The 18638-nt window shown below is 43.7% G+C and overlaps 1 protein-coding gene across 1 annotated transcript in view; it reads left to right on the forward strand.

Moving 5' to 3' along the window:
• The first annotated feature begins 13162 nt into the window (after nt 1–13162).
• The window catches only part of LOC139374397 (fibulin 5), a 68987-nt gene continuing 63511 nt past the window's right edge, over nt 13163–18638 (forward strand). The window contains exons 1-4 of the mRNA XM_071115446.1: nt 13163–13531; nt 13790–13844; nt 14456–14504; nt 14763–15089. Of these exons, the coding sequence (XP_070971547.1) occupies nt 13488–13531; nt 13790–13844; nt 14456–14504; nt 14763–15089 (475 nt within the window). The 5' untranslated portion in view covers nt 13163–13487. The remainder of the gene's footprint in view (nt 13532–13789; nt 13845–14455; nt 14505–14762; nt 15090–18638) is intronic.

The following is an 18638-nucleotide window of genomic DNA, read 5'->3' on the forward strand; positions in this document are numbered from 1 at the left end:
TGTGTGTGTGTGTGTGTGTGTGTGTGTGTGTGTGTGTGTGTGTGTGTGTGTGTGTGTGTGTGTGTGTGTGTGTGTGTGTGTGTGTGTGTGTGTGTGTGTGTGTGTGTGTGTGTGTGTGTGTGTGTGTGTGTGTGTGTGTGTACGGTACCAGTCAAAAGTTTTAGAACACTCATTCAAGGGTTTGTCTTTATTTTCACTTTTTTTTATTTTTATGAAAGTCAAAGACATCAAAACAATGAAATAACACACATGGAATCATGTAGTAACCAAAAAAGTGTTAAACAAATCAAAATATATGTTACATTTTAGATTCTTCAAAGTAGCCACCCTTTGCCTTGATGACAGCTTGGCACACTCTTGGCGTTCTCTCAACCAACTTCACCTGGAATGCTTTTCCAACAGTCTTGACAGAGTTCCCACATATGCTGAGCACTTGTTGGCTGCTTTTCCTTCACTCTGCAGTCCAACTCATCCCAAACCATCTCGATTGGGTTGAGGTCGGGTGATTGTGGAGGTCATCTGATGGAGCACTCATCACTCTCCTTGGTAAAATAGCTCTTACACACAGCCTGGAGGTGTGTTGGGTCATTGTCCTGTTGAAAAATAAGTTATATTCCCACTAAGCGGAAACCAGATGGGATGGCGTATCGCTGCAGAATGCTGTGGTAGGCATGCTGGTTAAGTGTGCCTTTGACTTCTAAATAAATCACTGACAGTGTCACCGGCAAAGCACCATCACACCATCACACCTCCTCCTCCAGTGGGAACCATACATGCAGAGATCATCCGTTCACCTACTCTGCGTCTCATAAAGATTAGAACCAAAAATCTCAAATTTGTACTCATCAGACCAAAGGACAGATTTCTACCAGTCTAATGTCCATTGCTTGTGTTTCTTGGCCCAAGCAAGTCTCTTCTTCTTATTGGTGTCCTTTAGTAGTGGTTTGTTTGCAGCAATTTGACCATGAAGTCCTGATTCACACAGTCTCCTCTGAACAGTTGATGTTGAGATGTGTCTGTTACTTGAACTGTGAAGCATTTATTTGGGCTTCAATCTGAGGCTGGTAACTCTGATGAACTTATCCTCTGCAGCAGAGGTAACTCTGGTTCTTCCTTTCCTGTGGCGGTCCTCATGAGAGCCAGTTTCATCATAGCGCTTGATGGTTTTTGTGACTGCACTTGAAGAAACTTTCTAAGTTATTTTCCTCATTGACTGACCTTCATGTCTTAAAGTAATGACGGTTGAGAGAATGCCAAGCTGTCATCTTTTTGAAGAATCTCTCACTTTGAAGAATCTCAATTATAAAATATATTTGTTTGTTTAACACTTTTTTTGGTTATTTCATAGTTTTGATGTCTTCACTATTATTCTACAATGAGGTAAAAAATAAAAACCCTGGAATGAGCAAACTTTTGACTGGTACTGTGTGTATGTGCGTACATTGGTGACATTGGTGATAAGTGTCTTTTATTTATTTATTTATTTATTTATTTTTTTTAGAATTTTACCCCTTTTTTTCCCCAATTTCGTAGTATCCAATTGTTGTAGTAGCTACTATCTTGTCTCATCGCTACAACTCCCGTACGGGCTCGGGAGAGACGAAGGTTGAAAGTCATGCGTCCTCCGATACACAACCAACCAAGCCGCTGCACCTGGCTACACCGTGGAAACACCGTGCACCTGGCCACCTTGGCTAGCGTACACTGCGCCCAGCCCGCCACAGGAGTCGCTGGTGCGCGATGAGACAAGGACACCCCTACCGACCAAGCCCTCCCTAACCCGGGCGACGCTAGGCCAATTGTGCGTCGCCCCACGGACCTCCCGGTCGCGGCCGGTTACGACAGAGCCTGGGCGCGAACCCAGGACTCTGATGGCACAGCTGGCGCTGCAGTACAGCGCCCTTAACCACTGCGCCACCCGGGAGGCCCGGGTCTTTAAATATGGAAAATAAGACAGTAGTTTCAGAACTACCAATGCCTACCAATTTTTCTGTTCAGATAGGTATACTCTATGATTGTGGTTTGTAAATTAAGAAATATAAATAGATATTTACAAAGTTGTAAAAACATAACAAAAACTGCACATTAAAAAGATTTACGTGATGTCTTGTCCACTCTGTGAAGTTAGCTCTACATTGTTGTACGAATGTCCTCCACATTCGACTACTGCCAAATGAATGTGACAGATGCGTCTCGAAGGTAAATATAGATTAAAATATATATTAAAATATATATTAACATATATTCATGTATTCCTTAACATGTGTCAAAGATGCTCAGACTGAAGTTCAAATTATTAATTGGATGATTAGAAAACCCTTAAAACTGAGACTCTGATAATCGTGATCGGAACCAGTGACTTCCTATGTTGGTTGTTATGATAAAATAAAATAAATAAATAAATAAAGGTATTACTTAATCACATAGGGTTGTCTGCTCCTTTTGAGTTGAAGCTATTGTCTATTGGAATCACACCCTATTCTCTGTACATAGTGTCATTACCACCTGAAGTCAATATTGAATTAATCATTATTATCAGGAAGCTGGAGAGGTTCCAACAAACTTAATGCACCATAGTGCATGTCAGTCGGGAGCTCTGCCGGGGAAGTCCCGTTAGTTCTCTTAGTGTTAAATTTGCAAGATTTACATTATTCATAATGAATTCATCGTTAACGTTTGGTTCCTGCACGCAACTGACCAATACCTCACGGGGCTTCTTCTCTCAAAGCTGAGACCTTAAAACTGAGAGAGAACCCCTTTTCGGTTCTCAAAGCAATGTTCTGTGCGTACCGCTAAATTGCTTATGCTGATAGTGAGGATTCCATCCCAGGCAAAATCAATTAGTCACTTGGATGAACCCAGTCCAGTTTGGTTATTAGAAAAGCACAAACAACATTTTCCCCTCACAATAGGGCCCATAGGGTTCCGGTCAAAAGTAGTGAACTAAATAGGGAATCAGGAGCCTTTTGGGACGCATTTTTGAATTTAACTAGTCAGTTAAGAACAAATTCTTATTTTACAATGACGGCCTAGGAACAGGTTAACTGCTTTGTTCAGGGGCAGAACGACAGAGTTTTACGATGTCAGCTCAGGGATTCGATCTAGCAATGTTTTGGTTACTGGCCCAATGCTCTAACCACTAGGCTACCTGCCTCTAACCACTAGGCTAACTCAGAACAACTAGCCTTCTGTATGCGCTGCAACTCAGAACAACTAGCCTCTGTACGCTGCAACTCAGAACAACTAGCCTTCTGTATACGCTGCAACTCAGAACAACTAGCCTCTGTACGCTGCAACTCAGAACAACTAGCCTCTGTACGCTGCAACTCAGAACAACTAGCCTCTGTACGCTGCAACTCAGAACAACTAGCCTCTGTACGCTGCAGCTCAGAACAACTAGCCTTCTGTATACGCTGCAACTCAGAACAACTATTACCTATAAGCTGCAACTCCTATGCATATCAGAAAAGTTACTTAACTTGCATTACAAAGTGTCTGAATATTCTGCACTTGGACATACAGTGGGGCAAAAAAGTATTTAGTCAGCCACCAATTGTGCAAGTTCTCCCACTTAAAAAGATGAGAGAGGCCTGTAATTTTCATCACAGGTACACTTCAACTATGACAGACAAAATGAGAAAAAAAGTTGCAGGTAGAAATGCCATGGATTGAGCCGATGTCGTAACTTTTAGTAGTGGTACATTTTCCAATGATCTCGAAAACAGCCAGGGTGGTTCCTCTCTACAAGAAGAGCAGTAAAACAAATGTAGGAAACTACAGGCCCGTGTCAATCCTCAGCACCTCATCCAAAGTTGTTGAGAGATTACTTTTTTAATCAACTTGAGAGATACCTTTTCGAGAACAAACTTCTTTATGTACTCCAGTCTCGCTTTAGAACAGCTCTTCCCACTGATACTTGCCTTAATCACCTTTTTGACCACAATAAGCAGGAAAGTGAGAAGGGGGAACTATACAGGAATGGTCATGTTAGACTTACAGAAAGATTTTGACACTGTGGACCAATTATATTCTCCTGATTAAACTGAAATGCATGTTTCTAAATGATGTAGCAGTGAATTGGTTTAGGTCTCATCTGACCAACAAGTATGTAATATTGGTGATGTTCTGTCAGAGGTCAAAGAAATATCCTCTGGAGTACCACAGGGTTCCATTCTAGGGCCACTCTTATGTCTTATATACGTTAATGATATGCCAAATACAGTAAAGTCCTGCTTTATGCTGATGATTCAGCCATACTGGTACCAGGGAAGGATACAGTTTACATAGAGGAGACCCTGAGTAAGGAATTGCATTTTGTTAGAGATTGGTTGACTGACAACCAAAATTGCTGCTAAAACGATTTGTAAAATGGCGAACAAATTGAAATGTTTATATCGTTTAACACTTGATATTTTAACATCAAAATTAAGAAACTGCTTGTCTCAACTCAGTGTCATTTTGATTATGCCTGAACTGCTTGTCTCAACTCAGTCATTTTGATTATGCCTGAACTGCTTGTCTCAACTCAGTGTAATTTTGATTATGCCTGAACTGCTTGGTATAGCGTTACTCTCTGAAAAAGAGAATGCAGGTCATGCAAATTAATGTTACCAGGTATATGCTGAATATCTCTCTAGGACCCACATAGGGTCCGGGAGGTGGGCTTGTTGCCTTTGGAGTCCAGAGCGGATCAACTTAAATGTAATCATATATTTGACATCTTAAATGATTGTGCCCCAGGTTATATGAAAAACCACATTGATATGGTCTTTATAACCAAGTCAGTTACAATACCACAGCTAATGTTATGTCTTGTAAAATCCCAAGAGTAAACAGTACTGCAAGGAGCATGTTTTTTCCAAACAGGCATTTGTCTATGGAATAGCATTCCCTTAGAGATCAAGCAAAGAAAAAGTAGAAATAGCTTGAAAAAAAGGTTTTAATTTGGACAGGGTTGTCTCAGTAAGAGAAACCACTCCACTGACCCTTGTGCCCCCTACTGATGGTCATTTGTATTTATTTGAAGGATCGGTATGATGTGCAATTAATAGATTGTTTTAATGTGAAATTAATACGGTTGATTTAAGGTTAGAGAGAAGAGCAGTGAATAGTGCCACTTTTTAGGAAGTCAATATAAATTAATGTATTTATGGTTGTTTTCTAAAATAAAATATTTCCTTTCTAATCATTATATGTGTTATTGTTTGGAGAACCACTTTAGAAACAAGCTTCTTAATTAATACTTTCAAGTGATCTCCTGTGGGTTACGAATCCCTTTGGCCCGACAGTCTAGGGGGAGGGATGGTAACGAGACCCGTAACATAACTCATGCAAATTATAACAGTGAAAAAGTACGAGAACAAATGAGACCAAAAATAACAGACAACTAAATTACCGTCAAAACACTCATGGTTTATTTTTAAACACACGGTAAAGGGGGGTGGGAAAAGGGGCTGAGCTGGACCCAGGGAAAGAAACAAATCCCAGACTAGACTACTTCAATACAGCTAACTAACTAACCAAAAATACAGTGGGTGGACCACCCAGTTCTAACTAGTGTATTTAGACAAAGTTTACCTACGGGTAATGTATGCCCATGGGCGACTTGTCTTGGTACCCCCTTTTCCCACCATCAAACAAACAGTCAAACACCATAAACAAAACAATACTCACAGGTGAGGACAAAGTGACATGTAGGTGTAAAAACAAACAAGAGCTCAAAGAGAGAGAGAGAGAGAGAGAGAGAGAGAGAGAGAGAGAGAGAGAGAGATATTGCGAGAGAGATTGCGACACAGAGAGATTGAAACACAAAGAGATCGAGCTCTAGAAAAAAAACAACTGAACAGGTTTTTTAAACCAAGGGAAAGGGGATGTGATTGGGTAATGGAAACAGGAGGAGGTGTGTCTTCTGATTGGTGACTGATTGGGGAATGATGATTGCCACCTGTGAGGGGAGAAGGAGAGAAAAGAAATACACACACAGGGCACCTGTATCCGTAACACTGGTTCCACAGTGTACATTTTAGTTGTATATGTTTGTTACCCAAAATAACCTTATTGTTTGTTCTACATGGCATATTTCTATCTGAATGTTCCCAAACATTGTGTCCTGATGAACGCACCCCTATGAAGGCAGAATAGGATGCAATGCTTGCATGACCTGGTATTGTTCTGGTATTGGGGGAGCAACGGGACGATCATCAACTGTGATTACTTGATTCAGCAGATCACTGCCTTCATAGAACCATAGTGGATTCTGTGCATTGTGCTTTAAAGCGGTAGTTAGTGGTTTAGGTTTGTTCACAGAACGTGTGAAGAATGTAACCATCCGAATTTGGTTACATAAAATACTACCTAGTGTGATAAGTTCTCATTACTGTGATTAACTATCACATGATCTTGGCTCGTGTGGTTGTCTGTAGAGCATGGTGCTTGCATTGCTAAGGATTGTGGGTTCTATTCCCATATGTAAAATGTATACACACATGCATGTAAGTCGTTTTGGATGAAAGCGCCTGCTAAATGGCCCTGTGACTTTACTTTCATTAATCTGATGACTGTTATTTATCTAATCAATTAACTATGTTTAATTGTGACCCGATTTTAAATTCATTGTGTAACAATTAACTAGTAGGAACTAATAGGATTTGAGGCACCACGAGAGCGGTTCTTTAAAGAGTTATCACCTCCCTAATTAAACTCTAAAGGTCTTAACCTATCACATCTTAACAGTCAATGTATTAATCGTAACCTCCTTGCATCTGCAAAAACCCCAGCCTTACCATTGATTCAGTACTACACAAATTGGTTTAATTAATTATTTACTAGCTAACTAAATGGTAAAATGGGATAAATATACACACTTAATACATTATCCCTAGTGGACTGACACAATATGGTGGCTTGTTACGAAAGAGATGGAGAGGGTTGGGGAGAGAGCGACAGAGACAGAATTTGGTACATTTAGAAACTACTTTCACAGTAATCATATACTTTGCCCATTTGGAGTAAGAAATCATGAATGTATTTACGTGTAAATGTCTTGCTTCTTCCAGGCCTTTTTGGAAAAGGGTGTTGGGCCTTTTTGCGGCACACTTGTAAGGCTCCGATTGTCCAGAAGGGATCCCCACCCAACTCCTATTGTTGTTCTCCTCTGCTGTTGTCTGGTATCCGATGACCTGTCGTGTCGTCCTGAACACAACTACAGAGTTTATTTTCCTTCCATTCGCTCTAGAAGATGGTCCTTTGAAGATAGGCTAGCCAGCCGCATCGATGGTTCCCAATGGTTTGAAGAAGTAGTAGAAAGATCCCACTTAAATTAGCTTTTCGAGATACTAGCTGTACCAGTGATTGTCTGGGAGGTAACTTTATCTCCTCTACCTCGTGTTGAGATTCAAAGTTTAAACCACTTTAAATGTGAGCTGCAGCTCTTCTGGTCTGATATGTTAATTCTTAACCAATCATTTTATACTGTTGGTTCAAAAGGGGCGGTTCCGTCAGGCTTACATGCTCTCTGACCTCACTCAAGGGGGCGGTGACTTACAATTTCCTAAGATCATATCCCTCTCTTAACAAAAACACTTTCATCATTTTTTATATTTCATGCACAACGCATCAGATGGACACTTCACACACATAGTTGGTTTCCAAGTTACAGTATGTCCTTTATAAAAATGTTAATGACATCACAAAGTAACAACCGAAACATCACCAGTGTTCTCCAGATTGCCTCCACGTTCTATGCTGGAAATATTGTTCCAGTGTTTGCCTTAGAACGCGTTAGAGTTTCGTCTGGAAAAGTTCAGTTGAAACAAAGGCACATTCCTTAAGTGAATTTGGAGGGAGATAGCCGAATGTTCTGTTCTTGATTTGCAACAGGGCATGAGCTGTCAATCCCCCACCAGTCCCTTCCATCTATTGTCTCTGCTAGGTAAAGCCCCACCTTATCTCAGCTCACTGGTCACCATAGCAGCACCCACCCATAGCACGCGCTCCAGCAGGTATATCTCACTGGTCACCCCCAAAACGAATTCTTAATTTGGCAGCCTCTCCTTCCAGGTCTCTGCTGCCAATGACTAGAACAAACTGCAAAAATCTCTGAAGCTGGAGAGCAGCTCACAGATCACTGCACCTGCACATAGCTCATCTGTAAACAGCCGATCTATCTACCTACCTCATCCCCATACTGTATTTATGTACAGTATTTATCTTGCTCCTTTGCACCCTAGTATCTCTACTTGCACATTCAGCTTCTACACACCCTACCATTCCAGTGTTTAATTGCTATATTGTAATTACTTCGCCACCATGGCCTATTTATTGCCTTACCTCTCTTATCCTACCTCATTTGCACATGCTGTATATAGATGTTTCTACTGTATTATTGATTGTATGTTTGTTTATTCCATGTGTAACTGTGTTGTTGTATGTGTCGAACTGCTTTGCTTTATCTTGGCCAGGTCACAGTTGCAAATGAGAACTTGTTCTCAACTAGCCTACCTGGTTAAATAAAGGTGTTCTCAACTGGCCTACCTGGTTAAATAAAGGTGTTCTCAACTAGCCTACCTGGTTAAATAAAGGTAAAATAAAATAAAAATATCAGACGTCAGGATTAGTCCCAGATGCAGTTCGATTAACAGGTGTGTATTAACAAAACAGGGGGCATGCAGATGACAGGTCAGAGGTCGGTAATCCAGGGCAGAGTCAGAAAAATACAGAATGGCAGGGCCTGGAAAGAGGAGACAGACGGCTATGAGACAGAGGTTTAATGGAGGAATACCGGGGAGCAGGCCGCATCTGGGACAGGACCGGGGAGCGGGCCGCATCTGGGACAGGACCGGGAGCAGGCCGCATCTGGGACAGGACCTGGGAGCGGGCCGCTTCTGGGACAGGACCGGGGAGCAGGCCGCATCTGGGACAGGACCGGGAGCAGGCCGCATCTGGGACAGGACCTGGGAGCCGGCCGCTTCTGGGACAGGACCGGGAGCAGGCCGCTTCTGGGACAGGACCGGGGAGCAGGCCGCTTCTGGGACAGGACCGGGGAGCAGGCCGCATCTGGGACAGGACCGGGAGCAGGCCGCATCTGGGACAGGACCGGGAGCAGGCCGCTTCTGGGACAGGACCGGGAGCAGGCCGCTTCTGGGACAAACATCCGGTTAGCCGGGGCCCCCCCGGACACGAGGTAGGTGGACTGTATGCCAGTGAATGGTGTGGTGACAGTGAATGGTGTTGTGACTGTATACCAGTGAATGGTGTTGTGACTGAATAACAGTGAATGGTGTTGTAACAGTGAATGTGTTGTGACTGTGAATGGTGTTGTACCAGTGAATGGTGTTGAACCAGTGAATGGTGTTGTAACAGTGAATGGTGTTGTAACAGTGAATGGTGTTGTGACTGTGAATGGTGTTGTAACAGTGAATGGTGTTGTAACAGTGAATGGTGTTGTAACCGTGAATGGTGTTGTACCAGTGAATGGTGTTGTGACTGAGTAACAGTGAATGGTGTTGTAACAGTGAATGGTGTTGTAACAGTGAATGGTGTTGTACCAGTGAATGGTGTTGTGACTGAGTAACAGTGGATGGTGTTGTGACTGAGTAACAGTGAATGGTGTTGTGACAGAGTAACAGTGAATGGTGTTGTGACTGAGTAACAGTGAATGGTGTTGTAACAGTGCATGGTGTTGTGACTGAGCAACAGTGAATGGTGTTGTAACAGTGAATGGTGTTGTAACTGAGTAACAGTGAATGGTGTTGTGACTGAGTAACAGTGAATGGTGTTGTGACTGAGTAACAGTGAATGGTGTTGTAACAGTGAATGGTGTTGTGACAGAGTAACAGTGAATGGTGTTGTAACAGTGTAACAGTGAATGGTGTTGTTACAGTGAATGGTGTTGTGACTGAGTAACAGTGAATGGTGTTGTGACTGAGTAACAGTGAATGGTGTTGTAACAGTGAATGGTGTTGTAACAGTGAATGGTGTTGTAACAGTGAATGGTGTTGTAACTGAGTAACAGTGAATGGTGTTGTAACAGTGAATGGTGTTGTAACAGTGAATGGTGTTGTAACAGTGAATGGTGTTGTAACAGTGAATGGTGTTGTGACTGAGTAACAATGAATGGTGTTGTGACAGAGTAACAGTGAATGGTGTTGTGACAGAGTAACAGTGAATGGTGTTGTAACAGTGAATGGTGTTGTACCAGTGAATGGTGTTGTACCAGTGAATGGTGTTGTTACAGTGAATGGTGTTGTGATTGAGTAACAGTGAATGGTGTTGTACCAGTGAATGGTGTTGTGACAGAGTAACAGTGAATGGTGTTGTGACTGAGTAACAGTGAATGGTGTTGTAACAGTGAATGGTGTTGTACCAGTGAATGGTGTTGTTACAGTGAATGGTGTTGTAACAGTGAATGGTGTTGTGACAGAGTAACAGTGAATGGTGTTGTAACAGTGTAACAGTGAATGGTGTTGTTACAGTGAATGGTGTTGTGACTGAGTAACAGTGAATGGTGTTGTGACTGAGTAACAGTGAATGGTGTTGTAACAGTGAATGGTGTTGTAACAGTGAATGGTGTTGTAACAGTGAATGGTGTTGTAACTGAGTAACAGTGAATGGTGTTGTAACAGTGAATGGTGTTGTAACAGTGAATGGTGTTGTAACAGTGAATGGTGTTGTAACAGTGAATGGTGTTGTGACTGAGTAACAATGAATGGTGTTGTGACAGAGTAACAGTGAATGGTGTTGTGACAGAGTAACAGTGAATGGTGTTGTAACAGTGAATGGTGTTGTACCAGTGAATGGTGTTGTACCAGTGAATGGTGTTGTTACAGTGAATGGTGTTGTGACTGAGTAACAGTGAATGGTGTTGTACCAGTGAATGGTGTTGTGACAGAGTAACAGTGAATGGTGTTGTGACTGAGTAACAGTGAATGGTGTTGTAACAGTGAATGGTGTTGTACCAGTGACTGGTGTTGTTACAGTGAATGGTGTTGTAACAGTGAATGGTGTTGTGACAGAGTAACAGTGAATGGTGTTGTGACTGAGTAACAGTGAATGGTGTTGTACCAGTGAATGGTGTTGTGACTGAGTAACAGTGAATGGTGTTGTAACAGTGAATGGTGTTGTACCAGTGACTGGTGTTGTTACAGTGAATGGTGTTGTAACAGTGAATGGTGTTGTGACAGAGTAACAGTGAATGGTGTTGTGACTGAGTAACAGTGAATGGTGTTGTACCAGTGAATGGTGTTGTGACAGAGTAACAGTGAATGGTGTTGTGACTGAGTAACAGTGAATGGTGTTATAACAGTGAATGGTGTTGTGACTGAGTAACAGTGAATGGTGTTGTGACTGAGTAACAGTGAATGGTGTTGTGACTGAGTAACAGTGAATGGTGTTGTGACTGAGTAACAGTGAATGGTGTTGTAACAGTGAATGGTGTTGTGACTGAGTAACAGTGAATGGTATTGTTACAGTGAATGGTGTTGTGACTGAGTAACAGTGAATGGTATTGTTACAGTGAATGGTGTTGTAACAGTGAATGGTGTTGTAACAGTGAATGGTGTTGTGACTGAGAAACAGTGAATGGTATTGTTACAGTGAATGGTGTTGTGACTGAGTAACAGTGAATGGTGTTGTGACTGAGTAACAGTGAATGGTGTTGTACCAGTGAATGGTGTTGTAACAGTGAATGGTGTTGTGACAGTGAATGGTGTTGTGACTGAGTAACAGTGAATGGTGTTGTGACTGAGTAACAGTGAATGGTGTTGTGACTGAGTAACAGTGAATGGTGTTGTGACTGAGTAACAGTGAATGGTGTTGTGACTGAGTAACAGTGAATGGTGTTCTGACTGTGTACCAGTGAATGGCGTTGTACCAGTGAATGGTGTTGTACCAGTGAATGGTGTTGTAACAGTGAATGGTGTTGTGACAGTGAATGGTGTTCTGACTGTGTACCAGTGAATGGTGTTGTACCAGTGAATGGTGTTGTACCAGTGAATGGTGTTGTACCAGTGAATGGTGTTGTAACAGTGAATGGTGTTGTGACAGTGAATGGTGTTGTGACTGAGTAACAGTGAATGGTGTTGTGACTGAGTAACAGTGAATGGTGTTGTGACTGAGTAACAGTGAATGGTGTTGTGACTGAGTAACAGTGAATGGTGTTGTGACTGAGTAACAGTGAATGGTGTTGTGACTGAGTAACAGTGAATGGTGTTGTGACTGAGTAACAGTGAATGGTGTTGTGACTGAGTAACAGTGAATGGTGTTCTGACTGTGTACCAGTGAATGGTGTTGTACCAGTGAATGGTGTTGTACCAGTGAATGGTGTTGTAACAGTGAATGGTGTTCTGACTGTGTACCAGTGAATGGTGTTGTACCAGTGAATGGTGTTGTACCAGTGAATGGTGTTGTACCAGTGAATGGTGTTGTACCAGTGAATGGTGTTGTAACAGTGAATGGTGTTGTGACAGTGAATGGTGTTGTGACTGAGTAACAGTGAATGGTGTTGTGACTGAGTAACAGTGAATGGTGTTGTGACTGAGTAACAGTGAATGGTGTTGTGACTGAGTAACAGTGAATGGTGTTGTGACTGAGTAACAGTGAATGGTGTTGTGACTGAGTAACAGTGAATGGTGTTGTGACTGAGTAACAGTGAATGGTGTTGTGACTGAGTAACAGTGAATGGTGTTCTGACTGTGTACCAGTGAATGGTGTTGTACCAGTGAATGGTGTTCTGACTGTGTACCAGTGAATGGTGTTGTGTTGATGGGTGAGACTCAGCTGTGTTTCCTGAACACACACTGCCATGTAGGCCTGTGGTGAAAGCCCAGAGACTCAGGCCCAGACCGAGGCAAGCCTTTACATGTCAATACATAATCAGAACAAGTGAATAGATTATAAAATAAGATAAATAAAAAATCACTTTGCTGTAGAATCAGAATAGAACAGAACAATATAATGTAACAGAACAGAACTGTGCATGTCTTCAGAGTCCCATTGAAGAATCATGTCCTGTTGATCTGCTCTCTCTTATAAGTATATTTTCAAGCAGGCCCACACTCTGGATTAATGCGCCCTCTGATATCCCATCTGGGGCATTTCTCCCTCTCCTCTCCTGCGGTGGTTCGAGGGGGCTGTCTCTCTTTGATTGAATCCAGCTGTTGTCAGAAGTGCTCGAGGACCTGTCCCGGTCATTTGCATTGCTAAACTATCTGTACAGTTTAGAGAGACGGGGGAAATAGACCAGACCGTTTTTTAAAAGACATTCCCCGTAAGGTGAGGCGTATATCAAGGCTTCGGTCGACTAGACTAGCTGTTTATCAAATCCTGGTTTAGGCTTTTTTCACGTAGTCTGGGCGGTGTGACTGGCGAGAGTAGCCCACCACATGCGCATTGGATTTTCGACTTCACAACAGTAGCAAAGTGTTTTAAAAACCTTTCTTGCCACAAATTATCCACGGGTCTTCTGAGTTAATCGGCAGGATCCATAGACCATGTTTTCGGACATACGTGGCTTGAATGTCCGGACTTACGCAAGGTTAGTGATTGATGTTGGGTTGTGAAATAGTTGTGACAAAAGTTGTTTCAAGTTTTGTTGTAAAACAGAGTCATAGATTTGACTTTTTTGTCACCAATATAATCTTACTGTGGTATATGCAGTGGTTGATATATCCTTTAGCCTATATATATATCCCATTTGAATAATACAGGAGCCCAATATTGAGATTATGCCATGCATGATCCATCCTTGTGGAATTAAGTATATTTCTGACAAAAAAAAACTCTATCTTTTCAGAATGTTGACAGTTGTGGTGTTGGCATTATGTAGCATCCACTCTGGATATGGCCAGGTAACATGCATTTATTCCTCATGGTATTTCTTGAGATGTTTGCCTGTCTGTCTGTCTGTCTGTCTGTCTGTCTGCCTGCCTGCCTGCCTGCCCTCCTGTCCATCTATCTGTCTGTCTGTCTGCCCTCCTGTCTGTCTGTCTGCCCTCCTGTCTTCCCGTCTGTCTGTCTGTCTGTCTGCCTGCCTGCCTGCCTGCCTGTCTGTCTGTCTGTCTGTCTGTCTGTCTGTCTGTCTGCCCATCCGTCTGCCCGTCCGCCTGCCTGCCTGCCCTCCTGTCCATCTATCTGTCTGTCTGTCTGCCCTCCTGTCCATCTGTCTTCACGCATTTCATTCATTCCTGCATCTACAAAGAGTAGAGTGAGTAGTGATGGACAGTAGGAGGCTCTACAGCTTCAGTGGAAAATTATAAACCATGAACAAGATCATGTACAAATGAATGAGTTACTGCAATGTTCCAAGTGCTTCATTAAAATAAAATATATATATGAGAAGCAGCTGAACAAAAGCTGCTACTGTAATGATGAATTAGTTGACTTCGTAGTGTTTGCTTTCACTCACTGGTTGTCTGAATAAGGCTCTTGGCCATCTGCTCTTTCCTATTCTGTCACGTAGACCTGCACAGAGGGGTTCGCCTATGATCGCAGGGCAAGAGTATGTGTTGGTGAGTTTAATCACTCCTGCCCCCCCCCCCCCCCCCCCCCTCCCCCACACACACCTACAGTGTCCATTCTGCCTGTCAATAGGCTGTGTTTTGAACAGTTTCCATTCTGCCTGTCAATAGGCTGTGTTTTGAACAGTTTCCATCTTGCATCTTTACACATTGTGTTTTTGGAGACAGATTGTTTACAGGATAATTTTCCACTCTGGAACAATAAAGTTCTCCTATTCGTATCCTTAACTGGTGTCCCTTCCTCGCTAGACATTGATGAGTGTCGTACGGTACCAGACGCCTGCAGAGGGGACATGCAGTGCGTGAACCAGAACGGAGGCTATCTCTGCATCCCCCGGGGGCTGTACAGCCAGCCTACCTACCCCCGGGGTGGTGAAGGAGGAGGAGGAGGAGGAGGAGGAGGGGCAGGCAGGTCCCAGGCCACCTACCCAGACACCTCCCTGGGCTTCCCAGAACCAGACTCCTACCCTCTCCAACCCCCTCCAGGCCCCCCCGTGGCCCCCAGCTACCCCGTCGTAAGCCGCTCCGCTCCCTGCCTTCTGGGATACACCCTGGCAGAAGATGGGACCTGTCATGGTGAGTCTTGGTGATTATATCCAATTACTATTTCATGAAAAGACAGGTGGATTTAGTGGGTTGTAAATCTTGGTGGGATAGTGGGCTGTATATCTGGTGGGATAGTGGGCTGTATATCTGGTGGGATAGTGGGCTGTATATCTGGTGGGATAGTGGGCTGTATATCTGGTGGGATAGTGGGCTGTATATCTGGTGGGATAGTGGGCTGTATATCTGGTGGGATAGTGGGCTGTATATCTGGTGGGATAGTGGGCTGTATATCTTGGTGGGATAGTGGGCTGTATATCTGGTAGTCTTGGTGGGATAGTGGGCTGTATATCTGGTGGGATAGTGGGCTGTATATCTGGTGGGATAGTTGGCTGTATATCTGGTGGGATAGTGGGCTGTATATCTTGGTGGGATAGTGGGCTGTATATCTGGTGGGATAGTGGGCTGTATATCTGGTGGGATAGTGGGCTGTATATCTTGGTGGGATAGTGGGCTGTATATCTGGTGGTCTTGGTGGGATAGTGGGCTGTATATCTGGTGGGATAGTGGGCTGTATATCTGGTGGGATAGTTGGCTGTATATCTGGTGGGATAGTGGGCTGTATATCTTGGTGGGATAGTGGGCTGTATATCTGGTGGGATAGTGGGATAGTGGGCTGTATATCTGGTGGGATAGTGGGCTGTATATCTGGAGGGATAGTGGGTTGTATATCTGGTGGGATAGTGGGTTGTATATCTGGTAGTCTTGGTGGGATAGTGGGCTGTATATCTGGTGGGATAGTGGGCTGTATATCTGGTGGGATAGTGGGCTGTATATCTGGTGGGATAGTGGGTTGTATATCTGGTGGGATAGTGGGCTGTGTATCTGGTGGGATAGTTGGCTGTATATCTGGTGGGATAGTGGGATAGTGGGCTGTATATCTGGAGGGATAGTGGGTTGTATATCTGATGGGATAGTGGGTTGTATATCTGGTAGTCTTGGTGGGATAGTGGGTTGTATATCTGGTGGGATAGTGGCTGGTATATCTGGTGGTCTTGGTGGGATAGTGGGTTGTATATCTGGTAGTCTTGGTGGGATAGTGGGCTGTATATCTGGTAGTCTTGGTGGGATAGTGGGCTGTGTATCTGGTGTGATAGTGGACTGTATATCTGGTGGGATAGTGGGCTGTATATCTGGTGGGATAGTGGGTTGTATATCTGGTGGGATAGTTGGCTGTATATCTGGTGGGATAGTGGGATAGTGGGCTGTATATCTGGAGGGATAGTGGGTTGTATATTTGATGGGATAGTGGGTTGTATATCTGGTAGTCTTGGTGGGATAGTGGGCTGTATATTTGGTAGTCTTGGTGGGATAGTGGGCTGTATATCTGGTGGGATAGTGGGCTGTATATCTGGTGGGATAGTGGGCTGTATATCTGGTGGGATAGTGGGCTGTATATCTGATGGGATAGTGGGCTGTATATCTGGTGGGATAGTGGGCTGTATATCTGGTGGGATAGTGGGATAGTGGGCTGTATATCTGGAGGGATAGTGGGCTGTATATCTGGTGGGATAGTGGGCTGTATATCTGGTGGGATAGTGGGCTGTATATCTGGTGGGATAGTGGGCTGTATATCTGGTGGGATAGTGGGTTGTATATCTGGTTGTCTTGGTGGGATAGTGGGCTGTATATCTGGTGGGATAGTGGACTGTATATCTGGTGGGATAGTGGGCTGTATATCTGGTGGGATAGTGGGCTGTATATCTCATGGGATAGTGGGCTGTATATCTGGTGGGATAGTGGGTTGTATATCTGATGGGATAGTGGGTTGTATATCTGGTAGTTTTGGTGGGATAGTTGGCTATATATCTGGTGGGATAGTGGGATAGTGGGCTGTATATCTGGAGGGATAGTGGACTGTATATCTGGTGGGATAGTGGGCTGTATATCTGGTGGGATAGTGGGCTGTATATCTGGTGGGATAGTGGGCTGTATATCTCATGGGATAGTGGGCTGTATATCTGGTGGGATAGTGGGTTGTATATCTGATGGGATAGTGGGTTGTATATCTGGTAGTCTTGGTGGGATAGTTGGCTATATATCTGGTGGGATAGTGGGATAGTGGGCTGTATATCTGGAGGGATAGTGGGTTGTATATCTGATGGGATAGTGGGTTGTATATCTGGCAGTCTTGGTGGGATAGTGGGTTGTATATCTTTTAGTCTTGGTGGGATAGTGGGCTGTATATTTGGTAGTCTTGGTGGGATAGTGGGCTGTATATCTGGTGGGATAGTGGGCTGTATATCTGGTGGGATAGTGGGCTGTATATCTGGTGGGATAGTGGGTTGTATATCTGGTAGTCTTGGTGGGATAGTGGGCTGTATATCTGGTGGGATAGTGGGCTGTATACCTGGTGGGATAGTGGGCTGTATATCTGGTGGGATAGTGGGCTGTATATCTGGTGGGATAGTGGGCTGTGTATCTGGTGGGATAGTGGGCTGTATATCTGGTGGGATAGTGGGCTGTATATCTGGTGGGATAGTGGGATAGTGGGCTGTATATCTGGTGGGATAGTGGGTTGTATATCTGGTAGTCTTGGTGGGATAGTGGGCTGTATATCTGGTGGGATAGTGGGTTGTATATCTGGTAGTCTTGGTGGGATAGTGGGCTGTATATCTGGTGGGATAGTGGGCTGTATACCTGGTGGGATAGTGGGTTGTATATCTGGTGGTCTTGGTGGGATAGTGGGCTGTATATCTGGTGGGATAGTGGGCTGTATATCTGGTGGGATAGTGGGCTGTATATCTGGTGGGATAGTGGGCTGTATATCTGGTGGGATAGTGGGCTGTATATCTGGTGGGATAGTGGGTTGTATATCTGGTTGTCTTGGTGGGATAGTGGGCTGTATATATGGTGGGATAGTGGGCTGTATGTCTGGTGGGATAGTGGGTTGTACATCTGGTGGGATAGTGGGTTGTATATCTGGTGGGATAGTGGGCTGTATATCTGGTGGGATAGTGGGCTGTTCCTAGTTCTTCTAATTTTGTTGAGCACTGTATCATGTATCATATCCATTCTAGATGTTTTTGTCCTTGCATATCTTCAGTCTGAATGAATGCAACATCAAGTTGTCTCGAAACCTTTGTATGATTGGCTCTGTATCTCTCACACGGTACTGGCTTACTCTCTGCTGATTGGCTAAGGAAGTATGTTACACCCTGCTGATTGGCTGGGGCAGCAGGTCTACCTGCATCTTCCCCCTGGGAAGTACAGAACGGTCCCTGACTCTCGGCTGTCTCTGATACATTGGACCAGAGCCAAATCGATACAGTAGTGATGCTCGGGTTGAATAAAGAGAAAACGATACCCTTAAAACATCCAGAAATGTCTCATTCTCGTGCACTTCATATCTATAGGCTACATTGAGGTTTTTCTTTAATTATTTTCAGCTGTCATTTAGTGCTAAAGCTTTAGTGAGCCAAATAGCCTACACACCAATGGCCAAATGCTTTTGTGAACGAACGGGCAGAAAAAGGTTGTTTCGATCCACTGAGGCCAAAAGGACGATGTCAGAGTTGAATT

The sequence above is a fragment of the Oncorhynchus clarkii genome, chromosome 19 (genome assembly GCF_045791955.1).
Source record: "Oncorhynchus clarkii lewisi isolate Uvic-CL-2024 chromosome 19, UVic_Ocla_1.0, whole genome shotgun sequence".
Classification (NCBI taxonomy): Eukaryota; Metazoa; Chordata; class Actinopteri; order Salmoniformes; family Salmonidae; genus Oncorhynchus; species Oncorhynchus clarkii.